Below are 13,309 nucleotides of genomic sequence, written 5' to 3'. Positions count from 1 at the left end.
AGTACCTGAGTCAATTTGATTTATACATCTGTGATACATCAGGGATATACATAAAACCTGGACCATGGTGGTGTCTTGAGGACTGGGTATGAGAATCTTGAGTTTAGCCTATAGAATTGTAACTTAGGCCCTTATTCTGGTTGGTGCGGCTGGTTCCGAATATGCGGCCAGGACCGTGCGTGCGAAACCCCGCCTTCCATACGGATCGCCAACTCCGTCCGTATGCGGTAAGAAGCTGTCCGAACGGACCGCATGTGTATTTTTCACGGAATACGCCTCCTCCATCTCAGGGAACCTCCCCCATCATTCGATGGTCGCAGACCATCGAATGCAGGACCGAGTGCTCCACCAGCTCCCGCAACCTCAGACCACACGGACATTTTTCCGTGCAAAAGCAGAGATCTGGGCGGGCAGCTGACATCCGGCGATGTCATATGTCCGCCCCCTACACGTGCGTCACGGCCGCATTACCATACGTACGCCCAGCGTTTTCATGGGAACGCCCATGAAACGCGGGGCGTATGCATATGGTAATGAGCCCAAATAGCCCTTCACGCCCCTCTCCACCCCCTGTTCGGAGTGTTAACATATCATGCGGGATTTGACCGTACGCCCCGCTCGCACATGCACAGAGACGCCTCTGCACATGCGCAGACACAAAACATCGGTGGGCCGAACGCACGCGGACATTACCGCACCGATCAGAATAAGGGCCCTAATCATGTTATGTCCAGTTACTTCCTGTGGCCGCAAACAATCTAATGCCGAATAACTGACTGTGTTCTGTGAACTGAGGCACATCATACCTCCCAACTGTCCCTCTTTTCGCTTGGGGCCGGCAGAGTCGCCGGGCGTGCCCTGGAGGCAAGGGGGGGGGGGGGGGGGGGGGAGGGGCACGGAGGCAGGCAGCTTTGGGCGGAGGTCGGAGTCGGTGGGGGGCATTTGGGAGTCCACCTGTCACCCGTGAATAGATGATGATGTGAGCATACGCACAGCGTCTATTCCTTCAGCCTAAGGGGCTGGGGACACAGACAGCAGCTCATAGAGCCGCTTGCCGTGCCCAGTCAGCGGCGAAAACAGGGACGTGGCCTCATGGGAGGGTCACGAGTAAAGGTCACACCCCTTCCCAATAGGCCACACTCCCAACAAGCCTTCGGTGTGCACTATGTCCCTCTTCTGCTTCTACTAAAGTTGAGAGGTATGGGTACATGGGGTCCAGTCAAGACCAACTTTAACCTTGTTGCCTGTCGACCTAGTGGTGTTGATCCAATGCTTCTCGACCTAGTTGCTGTAGACCCAATGACCGTAGCCCAACTACACAACAACCCCAAATGTAATTTTAAGTGTTCTTACACTAGCAAAACATATCTGAATAGTGACACACATAAGACCACCAGACAAAACAATGTTGTATTTTCATTTTATTGTATATCTTTATTTCTACGAAAGTAGTCTTATCCCCCACATTGTGTCCAGAGAACATGTGTTTCCTTAGTCCGTTTATAAATGGGTATTTGTTTCCTAGCACAGCGTCCAACGATATTCAGTTGTATGGCATTGTATTCAATTTAAAATTGTATACCATTGTATATACACCTTAAAAAGGTACTTACAATGTTAAATGCACCCCCACTATCAACGCCAACCCGAATCATGGCGAGCGCTGCGGTACGCGTCCTCCGACCTTTTCATACCCCCACTATCCACGTTGGTGTGGAGTTGATTTTATATAGTGAGGCAAGCGCAGCGAGCCCGAAGCGTGGCTTCGGGTTGGCGTTGATAGTACGGGTGGCGTGGGGGTGCTTTTAACATTATAAGCACCTATTACGGTGCTTATACAATTATTTATCTTCTAGGGGGCACATTTAACATTGAAAACACCCATTAGGGTGCTTATACAATTTAAAATAGTATACCATTGTATATGCCATACAATTCAATGGTATACAATTTAAAATTGTATAACATTGGCTAACATCGCATGCCTTATGGTATGCGATGCAATGGGTGCCGTGCTAGGAAACAAGCACCGATAAATGAAACAAACTGTTACATATAGGTCCTGTAAGACAATGCAGGACTCCGAAAGGACTGCCGACACATATGAACATATCTTGGAATAAAATAAAAAAATCGGGAGGGGATAAGCATTGTATGAAAAGTCACGTGAAATTCAGTTTACATGTAAACAAAATATACGCGGAGAAGCCGGCCTAGCAAATACTGATAAATAGATCAATTCTTTATTGATAATCACACTACCATATAACAACCTTTAATAAAATAGAAATATATATATTATCGAACAATTTTAAATAGACATTAGATTAGATATTTATATATAGTTTGCATTTTAGCCAAAAAAATTAGCCCTCAAACCTTCAATTACTCTTAGCCATTGTGACCAAATAACAAATCATGTCAAATATATTGTAATATATTAACATCACAAAATAAGAAAACATCCCAGTGCATATAAAAACGTAAACTGGATCTAGCCATCAATATGATGCACAACCCTTGGTTCTTGTATCTCTACCCTTTAGAATTAGAGGAAATTATATAGATATATATATAAAAAACAAAACTAAAAAAAAAAAACTAAAAAAAAAAAAAGTTTGGGGAACGGTTAGTAATGGGAATACTCATTTTAGGATCCGCTGAACTGGTAAGCCAGGTAAACTCGCAATAACTGTTCTTGAGGTATATTTGTATAGACGTCATAATGTACGATCAAGTCTCAGTGATTTGTTCCGGATACGGAACTCCAGGTATGGTGCAGCAGTATGTAGCCTGTCCATAAATCAGACTGCTGCTAGTACAATACTTATTGCGTATGTATTAGATGATTCCAGAAAAACTTGCATGACAGCGGATTTCCAGTGTGACTTTGCCGTCCTGGTAGAAAATAGGAACGGCCACGGCGGTCCGCCGCTGCTCTGTGCCGTTACCGGACTAAGACGCACGGCTGAGAAATGATTGGAATGAAGGCTGATTGTCAGGAGTACAGGACAGGCTGCCTCCGGATCCACTGGTGGTGATCTGAAATGGAATGAAGACTTCATGGATTAAATTGGAATAGATGTGAAATCTTAGCAGGAAGAGGCTTAATAAATGGCAAACGCTTGGGCGAATCTATAATGGGGTGTGCAGTGCATATATGGTTTCACACCTTGCACCCAGGACAGAGAGGTATATGTACTGAGTCTCGGTGAGACATTGCGTTGCGACAGGTCCCTTTAAAAAAAGGGACCCGTTTGGCAGGAAGGAGCCTGCACATGTAAATCTATGGCTGCATCTACACCACATTGAATTTAAGGCTGTGTCTACACATTGTATTTTAGCAGGATGCAGTTGAACACGATCCTGTTTAGCAGGACGCAGTTTCTTGTGTCTACACATTGCATTTTAGCAGGATGCAGCAGGCTTGTGTATAACATCCTGATAAACAGCTCCTGTTGTACTGCATCCTGCTAAAACGCAATGTGTAGACGCAGCCGAACCCCCTAAGTACAAACCAACCAGCCCATAACGGCCATTTTCAAGCACAACCTGTAACATTTATTTGCAGTTTCTTATATAGCGCAGCAGATTCCGTTGCGCTTTACAATAGTAGACAGTGATAAAACAAACTGGGTAACAGACAGACTTGGGGCTTAGAGGGCCCTGCTGCAAGCTTACAATCATGGAAGTTAGGGACTGATTGGATGGTACTGTGGGGGTCTATATACTAGAAAAAGTGGATCGATATAAAGTAAATCCGCTCCCAGCTGTCACATTACAAGCTGTGTTTGAAAAAGGACAGGATAATCAATTGGTACTTTATTCCGCTCCAAGGTTTAATACACATACACCCCGTTCTCGCTCTCCTGGCTGACTTTTCTTTACGAACAGTGGAGAAATCATCCGATTGGCTGAGAGAATTCTCAGCCCCACAGGGATCCTGCTATCTCCCCAGCCGCCGAACCGACCCGCTGTCCGCCTCCCACCCCACGGACTCTGCCGCTGCACATAGGTTTGTGCCAGCGGTGCTTCACTGCTGGCACACACCCGGGATGGGACCAAACACATCCTGGGTGCCAAAAAGCACCTGCAATGTTCTACTGATGAGTCCGATCCGATATATTTCATGTGCATATGGAAGAGAGATGGTGAAACAGAAAATGTCTCAGCGCTGATGGTCAGCAAGTGGGGATACTAGCAAGTGGTGACCCCTCACCACAGAAAAACACAAGTGCAAAGAAAAATGTGTATAGAACACATATAATTTGTAGTATTCCCTCCTGCGAGCCAATTATGTCATAAAGCGGAAAGGGACGTTCCTTCCTTACTAGGGACGGTCCTCTTCTCCGCTATATGGGATAGTGCAAGTCACGTCCAAATGGATACGTCTGACACCTTCCCCTCACCAAGATTCTTCATATAAGAAAAAAGGTACCATACGCCCCTTATAGGGAGTGGCATCTCCTCTTCTCCGAATATGTAAATTTCTCAAACACATCAAAGGCACCAGTACACTCCTTTCCTCCGCAAAAACTTCGAAGGGTCTCAGAGGTATATATGGAGACACAATGGAACCGCATATGGTGTAACACAGTTTTATTTACAGAACAGCATATGGGTGAAAAATGGGTAGGGAGATATAATATAAAACATACACAAAGTTTTAAAAGATGATTTGCCACATAGGAGTAAAAGTCAGAACAATTACCAGAGCCGGTGGAGAACTAGGTTGACTAAGTTCTCAAAAGCGCTTATGGGAATACAGTCCCGGAAACCATCCCCCAAAGGGCTCCAAACAATCCTTGAAAAAGACCGTAAGTGACGGTCGAAACGCGTTGGACCTTTGCAGATACCCACAGGAGTTGGAGCACTTGAAGGGGACCGTTGTTTGGAGCCCTTTGGGGGATGGTTTCCGGGACTGTATTCCCATAAGCGCTTTTGAGAACTTAGTCAACCTAGTTCTCCACCGGCTCTGGTAATTGTTCTGACTTTTACTCCTATGTGGCAAATCATCTTTTAAAACTTTGTGTATGTTTTATATTATATCTCCCTACCCATTTTTCACCCATATGCTGTTCTGTAAATAAAACTGTGTTACACCATATGCGGTTCCATTGTGTCTCCATATATACCTCTGAGACCCTTTGAAGTTTTTGCGGAGGAAAGGAGTGTACTGGTGCCTTTGATGTGTTTGAGAAATTTACATATTCGGAGAAGAGGAGACGCCACTCCCTATAAGGGGCGTATGGTACCTTTTTTCTTATATGAAGAATCTTGGTGAGGGGAAGGTGTCAGACGTATCCATTTGGACGTGACTTGCACTATCCCATATAGCGGAGAAGAGGACCGTCCCTAGTAAGGAAGGAACGTCCCTTTCCGCTTTATGACATAATTGGCTCGCAGGAGGGAATACTACAAATTATATGTGTTCTATACAAATTTTTCTTTGCACTTATATTTCATGTGCAGCCCGACCTACCAACTCCGACCCGATGCGCAAGGGACCGCGCATTGGTCCGGAGGGGGATGTCAAACACATCCAATTTGGGCTGATTTCTCTGCCAGATGCATCGGAATCGTACAAGTGTATGGGCACCTTAAGTCATCGCTTACCAGAGATCTTGCTGGGATAAAGCAGCATTTCATCATCTTCCTCATCTTCGCTGTCACTGCTGAGCAGCTGTAAATGGGGTTCGGTCTCTGCGTCAGTATTTGGGATGCTCTGTCCTCGCTTCGGTGCCCTGTAGTTTCTCAGGGCAATAAGCCGGTGGTGAATCGCTGCATACAGCCTACCGGCATCTTTTACACTTGCCTGCGAAATACAAAGTAATGTAAGGAAAATCCAAGTTCTCCTGCAGATAAGAGTCATTTGGACTCATTAAGGGCAAATTTACTAAAAAATAAAATAAGACTACAATCATGGATCTGCTGTCTCATCAAGTCATCCACAGGTTCTCAAACTCGGTCCTCATGACCCCACACAGTACACGTTTTCCAGGTCACCGGTAGAATTTTAATATATGACAGTTGGTGATACAGTGCACCGGCCAGGTGACCTGGAAGACACGGCCTGAGGACAGAGTTTGAGAACCACTGACATAATCCATCACCACGTAACCAATGTCCGAGGCGTGAACAGAAACCAGCGCTATCCGTAGCCTTGCGGGTACCTAATTGAATAGCTGGGCGGATAGAAGAGACAACACAACCTGTGGCTAATTGAATCACACTCAGAATATTTTTAGATTTATCACCTGCAGAAGAAATATTCTGACCCGATTGTCGGCCAGGTCCGTGGCGGTGATGCGCACACTCTTCCTGTTGGCTCTCTCCAGTGTCATTTCATCAAAGATCTGGCTGTTCAGGATCAGCTTCAGGTTCCCATGGTTACGCATCACTAAAACAAAATATGGAATTTAGGGCTGTGCTCAGTTTCAATATAGAAGATCGAGAAGATCGAGAAGATCGAGAAAGAGCACCAAATGTAGACGTAAGCCGCTTGTCAGTCATTTTCATTGATTTGATGCTGGCAATTAGTGTCAGACATGTGATATGGTTATTTAATACGCGTTATGTGTAAGCCGAGCTGTACCAAAAGCCACATTTACTATATTAAAAGGAGGATTAATCCTAAAATACAAGTTTCCGGATGAAAAAGATTACTACGGACACTGATGGATGTACAACAAGTTCCCATGACAAAACTCAATTCCCGTTGCGTATGGCACATGTGCTTCAGATTTGTCCACATACATCTATCCTCCAAGCAATACAAGTCGTGACTTGTCTCGGGTACCTTTATAGGAACTTTTTCTTAAAAAAAAAAAAAAGGGACTTATTTGCAAAACGGTGCGTTACAGTGTTTTCCTGGAAAACACTGTAACGTAGCATTTCGTACATACTGTAGATACAGCGACAGTCAAATATCTGTGAGTCTAGGGCCGGGCTGGGCAACACCGGCCCTCCAGATGTTGATGAACTACACATCCCAGCATGCCTTGCATCAGTTTCAGCATGGCCACATAGCAAAACTAATGCAAAGCATCCTGGGATGTGTAGTTCATTAACATCTGGAGGGCCGGTGTTGCCCAGCCCTGGTCTAGGGTGAGTCTGGATATAGACCAGTACAAAAAAACAAACAAACAAACAAACAAACAAACAAACAAACAAACACTTTGGGGTTTATTCTAGTTCATTCTTTCTGACAAAATCCTTCTTAGATGGACAAAACCATGTGCACTGCAGGTGGGGCAGATGTAACATGTGCAGAGAGAATTAGATTTGGGTGGGGTTTTTCTTCAAAGTGAGATCCATATTGCAGTGTAAAATCATGCAGTCAGTATTTTCCCTGCACAGAAACAAAATAACTCACCCAAATCTAATTCTCTCTGCACATGTTACATCTGCCCCCCCTGCAGTGCACATGGTTTTGTCCATCTAAGAAGGATTTTGTCAGAAAGAACGAACTAGAATAAGGCCCTTTATACTGAAATACATTTTGAAATGAACAGTCTGCATATATAGGAGCAGGGAACACACTGAGTGTGCCCTGTAGCATGTCTAAGGTGAAACAGCGGTGTGCAGAAACCAAATAATTCAGGTGGGGTTTCCCTAAGATTCTACAGTTGGTTACAAATTAAAATATTTGGAATCTTGTATGTTTTCTGCTAAGTGCATGGATGATTCCTTTGCTTATCCCATGCCTCCCCCCACTGATCTGCTTTTTCTTCACAGTGCAGGATTTTATTGTATACCGCTTTCATATATTCACATTGTACAAATTATCATCTGTACAGATTTGAGGAGTTGTGTCATAATACAGCGGACTGGGCAGCCACAGCTGGGTCCCACTAGAAGACACCCCAACATAAGATGCAGCCTACTAAAGGACTATAAAGCACAGTGGAACAGTAATGGGGGTTCTCGAAGGACCTAAATGGAGATGGCCGAAGCTCAGCAAATTCAATGTTTAAATTGTCATACTAAAGTTTATGGCACAAAAAAAAAAAAATTCCAAACGACAGCACCGTCCATAAAATAATCTGCATTAGTCTTCCTAGTATAGGGTCAAGGAATTATAAATTTGTATATAATACACGTGTCCCTGGCAAAATGCATCTAATACTGCAGCAGTATGGGTAATATAGGTCATGTCTGCCCCTCCCCTTTAGAATGTAAGCTCTCACGAGCAGGTCCCTCTCTCCTCATGCATAGAAAAAAAAAATTATATATATCGATCATCATCGATATCGACATAGACATCCCAGCATGCCTTGTTACAGTTTTGCTATGTGGCCATGCTGCAACAGTTGCAGGGCATGCTGGAATGTGTAGTCCACAACAGCTGGAGGGTCGAAGGTTGCCCATCCCTGATCTAGTGTCATATTTTGTGTCTCCGAAACACTGCCATCTGTTGGCAGCGAATGAAACTACATCTCTTTCTCTCTCTCACACACACACACACCAACACAATATACATATATAAAGTAAGGTGGAAGATCCAGTCCGCAGCAAAGTTGGGCTGATTAGCAGCACCTGTGGCTTCCTAATTAAAGTGTTTCCAGGGCAGAGGGTCATTGCTCTTGATGGTATAAAAGTTGCCCGAGTGATAGGCCTAAATAATTACTTCAGTGTCCTGTCCCCTGACGGAACGTTCTTTATTTATTTACCATGTACTTGTCCTAACTTGCCTTGTACAGCAATTAGTTATTTAATAGTTTTTTTGCTCATTTATATATGGTTAGTCGTCGCAGAACCCTTGTGGCACCATATAAACGATAATATAAAGAGGTAGGAAAATGGCAAAAGTAATATGACTCAGGGGCCACAGAGAATGAGAGCAACTGTTGCATTTATTACATGCTGATGTTTTCAGCCTATTAGCACTCTTGAGATTTACGTTTTGCCACGGGGAGTAAAACATCGGAATGTACAAACATTAGATAAGAAACTAGGGGGAGAATAGTAAGATATCGGCCCAAGGAAAAGAGTGACGGATTCATTATCTTGGCACCTGTAGAAGGGTGGATTGTGGTTTTATTCTAGAAGTGACCTTTCTCCCATATTGCGATCCGATATTCTGCAGTAACGCAGCCGGAGAAGGTGGATGATAAGAAGAAGTGTTCCTACCTCCTGTCACGCGGTCTCTGCACACCGGCTTCTAACTGGCAAACAGGTTATAACGATATCAAACGACTGCGGAGACGTCAACCAAAAATCTAAATTTCTGACAATTTTAGCAGCCCTTTGATGTTTGGCTCTTTAATGGCAACATAATGTGATAGGGGGAGATTTATCAAACGTCGAGGGAGATAAAGTTGAAGATAGAAACGCTCAACTCTATTTTACCTCCCTCTTAAAGTATTTTAAAGCAAAGCACGCCAGGTATTAATTCTATACAAACGGCAATGCGCACACATTTTAGTCAATGAGGCGATGGCTCAAATTGCAACATGACTGACAGCCGGCCAGGCGTTTGGGGGGGGGGGGGGGGGGGGGGCGATGCGGCTGTTTTGTGGGAGCAACAGAAGAAATGCAGGCAGACCCAGCTGTTGCAGGGGGGAGGCCCTCTGATGTCCTTGACCTACGCAGCAGCTGCACACATGGGGGTGGGAAATCAATTAGATGGTGGGTGATTGCGAATAGATTTCCCCCTCTTCGCATGGCTATGTTCACAGCCCTGCACAGGGGCGGGGAAAGAATCGAGAGGGGCAGCGTTTACCTGATCACTGGGTTCCGAAGATTTGCAGCTCAGCGATCAGGTTTGAATCAGGCCCCATGTTCCATTGTAAGTGTAATGGCCAGAAATTTCATAGGCCCCCTAACACCCCCCCCCCCCCCCCCCCGAAAATAAAAAACCTCCTTTTGTAAACACGTTTGTGATCCATATAACACAATGGAACAATGACAATACAGACATGAAATACAGATAAATTGATCGCTTCTGTTACCCAATTAAACAATTCTTCCTTTGTTTAATTGGATAACAGTTCTCCCTCTTTCCTGCTCTTATTTATACCTTGGATGACATCACTGGTATACCCAGTGGAGCTAAACATTAAACTGCTACAGAGTGATGTCATACATGAAAGTTATATAATGGGAATGGTGTTTAAAACTCCTGCTTGGACCCTTAGACATAAATAGTGTGCCCATTTTTAAATACTGCCCTTTTACCCATGTGAAAATGACACCCCCCCCCCCAAAGCCAAACATAAAAAACAGGGATCATAAAGTTCCAAATACAATACTTCAAACTGGGGCGTACGGGGCCCCGGTAAGCAACTCCTCGCTTTCCCCTCTCAATTCCAATGTTCCCCATGTGTGTCAAAACATAAAATGCCTTTTACCTCTCCCTTGGGCTGCCAACTTTTTCCTGCTACCTGGCAGTTTTCTGCTGCCAGATGCCCAAACTTCACCCCCATGCTGAGTCGATATGTCTGGTACAGCAAGTCACTGGGTAGAAAAAGTTGACATAGTATTTATGGCAGCAGGAAGATTATTGTGGAATCTTTTGGATTCAACATCCTTTACGAAAAAAGTGGTCAGGTTCCTAATGGTGAACGGCCAAACTACCTTGAAGTGGTGCGGTCATTTGGTCCTTGCACATAGTAACCCTATGACATTTCTTGTAAAGGACGTAACCAAGGAAAGCTTCAGGCGTGTCTCTGTATTTTAGTATTCGCAAAGGACTTTGAATAAACTGTTTGGAATGTTTTGGCAAATACGACTTTAAATGTGAAATGAAAGGAGGCAAAATGTACATTGATATAGATATATATATATATAGATATATATATATATATATATATATATATATATGTAGTCTTGCCATGGTATTACTTTAATGCAGGACTTATCATGCCTGATTTACACCTGATCACAGGTAAATGCTACACTGCCAGAGCCCCCACCTGTGCATGGCTGAGAATATGTTTGCAGCTGTGCACATGGGAAAACCTTTTACAATTACTCGCCATCGAATGTCTTTTTCTCCTGTTCGCAACGCCAAGTATGTGTAAACTTACTCGGTGCTGTGATGACATGGGGAGTTCGAGGCCACTGATAAAGTCAGGGGACCTCCCTCCCCACGGCTGGGCCTATCTGCGTTTTCATACGGCACTCACAGAAAACGCAGGGTTGCCACCTACAACCTCCCCCGGCTGTCAATAACCTTGCTTCATTCAAAAGGGGACCTCACGTATGCTCACAGCGTACTGTATGCATGTGCGCTCATTCGATAATTGTCAGGGCTGCGGATTCACAGCCCTGCATAAGGGTCTGAAAGCAGCTCGTTACACCAGATTAAAGGGACATTTTGGCATCCTACAGATCGGACTATAAATAGTGTGAGCCTTCTGAGAGTAGTTACAAAACAAGTGTTTGTGGCTATTAAATAAATCGAAAAAAAAAAAAGCTTTGGAGGGAAATGTTTTCCAACCAGAAATCCAGGTGCCAGGGTAAAGAATTTTGTTTTATTTAAAAAAATGAAAATAATATTAGAATGGGGCCACTAGATCATATCATGTGACCAGATATTTGCTAAAAGCTCATAGGTGTAAATGTTAAGTCCACTTAAAAAAGAACAGACTAAGCGGTTCGCTGTGTGTGTGTCACCGGCAATACTATGGGTTTTACATGCCAAGGTTTCTTACACGTGTCGGTTTTCCCTACCAGAACTTTATTTTCCCTAGGTCAGAATCCTGGTATAACTGCATTAGCTAGTGGGAACTGGTTCTTATAATGCACAGGCCGAGCGATCTTCAGGTCTCGCGGATGAAACGGTTTTTGATCTCTGAATGAGATCATGCGATGCATATGTGCCAATTACGATGTAGCCTGCATACAGGAACGTCACAGTCTCGCTGTAAAGGTGTAAGAGTCCTATGCTTAGAGGACACTGCGACTTTGGCTGCCTAATCAAATAGGGAGCTCTACCTATTCGTGATCGGAATGGTCCACTGGAGGCTGCTATATCGTTGAGTCTCAGATATCCGTGTCCCCTCTCTGTCCACGACTGATTTTCTTTGTTGAAAAAAAAGAGCTTGCAATTCACCTAGAACAGAAACAAAAGACCAAATTAATTTCCAATGGACAATACATATTCATGGAAACACATCACTTAATATAGAGGAAACGGTACTTGTGTATTTTGACGGCGCCCATCGCATCGTATACCATAACGCATGCGATGGTATGCGATGCAACGAGATTTCGTGCCATAGTGTACGATGGCATACAATTTTCAAATTGTATGCCATTGTACATGGCATACAATGCCATACGATGCGATTAAAAATTGTATAAGCACCCTAATGGGTGCTTATACAATGTTAAGCACCCTAATGGGTGCTTACAATGTTAAATGCACCCCCACGCCACCCCCCCACTATAAACGTGAACCCGAAGCGTGGCGAGCGCAGCGAGCCCGCGCGGGGCGGCGGTACGCTTCCTACGACCTTTTCATACCCCCACTATCCATGTCGGCGTGGAGTTGAGAATAGAAAGTGTGGCGAGCCCCGCGAGTGGACGCGGATACCTTCACAGGTATCCGCGTCCCCTGGCGGGCTTTACAGGTGTCCGCGTGGCGAGCCACGCGAGGGGACGCGGACACCTGTGAAGCCCGCCAGGGGACGTGTATACCTGTGAAGGTATCCGCGTCCCCTCGCGGGGCGCCCTGCGCTCGCCACGCTTCGGGCTCGGTGGCTCGCCACACTTTCTATTCTCAACTCCACGCCGACGTGGATAGTGGGGGTATGAAAAGGTCGTAGGACGCGTACCACCGCCCCTCGTGGGCTCGCTGCGCTCGCCACGCTTTGGGTTCACGTTTATAGTGGGGGGGTGCAATTAACATTGTAAGCACCCATTAGGGTGCTCAAAAGCACCCTTTAGGGTGCTTATACGATTTTTCATCGAATAGGGGGTCAAAATCGAATCACATGCCATCGGGTACATGGCATGCGATGCGTTCATCGTACGATGCTGAAATCGGGCGCCGCCAAAATACACAAGTACCGAGGAAACTGTAATATAATGACCGATCGATTAATATACTTTAAAAATAACAGGCAGAACTACGCCCAGTGGTAGATGGCCTGCAGGCACTGCTCCTGTGGGGTCTATATTCTTGGAGAGAGATAAATGGACAGAGATACTGTACCAACCAATCAGCTTCTAGCTGCCAGTTACAAGCTGTGTTTGAAAAGTGGCAGTTAGAAGTTGGTTGGCTGGTAGTTTATTTCTCAATTTTTGAAGCTTAGTACATCTGTCCTGAAGTCTTAGTACATAGACCCCCTGGTGATTTCAT

The 13,309-nt window shown here is 44.8% G+C and overlaps 1 protein-coding gene across 1 annotated transcript in view; it reads right to left on the bottom strand.

Annotated features, from left to right (window-relative positions):
• Positions 1-1,403: 1,403 nt before the first annotated feature.
• RANBP3L (RAN binding protein 3 like) overlaps positions 1,404-13,309 on the bottom strand; it is a 45,274-nt gene continuing 33,368 nt past the window's right edge. The window contains exons 12-15 of the mRNA XM_083154720.1: positions 11,941-12,058; positions 6,258-6,400; positions 5,617-5,815; positions 1,404-3,042 (exon numbers count right to left, since the gene is read on the bottom strand). Coding sequence (XP_083010846.1) covers positions 2,999-3,042; positions 5,617-5,815; positions 6,258-6,400; positions 11,941-12,058 — 504 coding nt within the window. The 3' untranslated portion in view covers positions 1,404-2,998. The remainder of the gene's footprint in view (positions 3,043-5,616; positions 5,816-6,257; positions 6,401-11,940; positions 12,059-13,309) is intronic.

The sequence above is a fragment of the Crinia signifera genome, chromosome 1, assembly GCF_055691185.1.
Source record: "Crinia signifera chromosome 1, ASM5569118v1, whole genome shotgun sequence".
Lineage (NCBI taxonomy): Eukaryota > Metazoa > Chordata > Amphibia > Anura > Myobatrachidae > Crinia > Crinia signifera.
The sequence above is the reverse complement of the archived record's forward strand: the minus strand, read 5'-3'. Positions and strand labels throughout refer to the sequence as shown.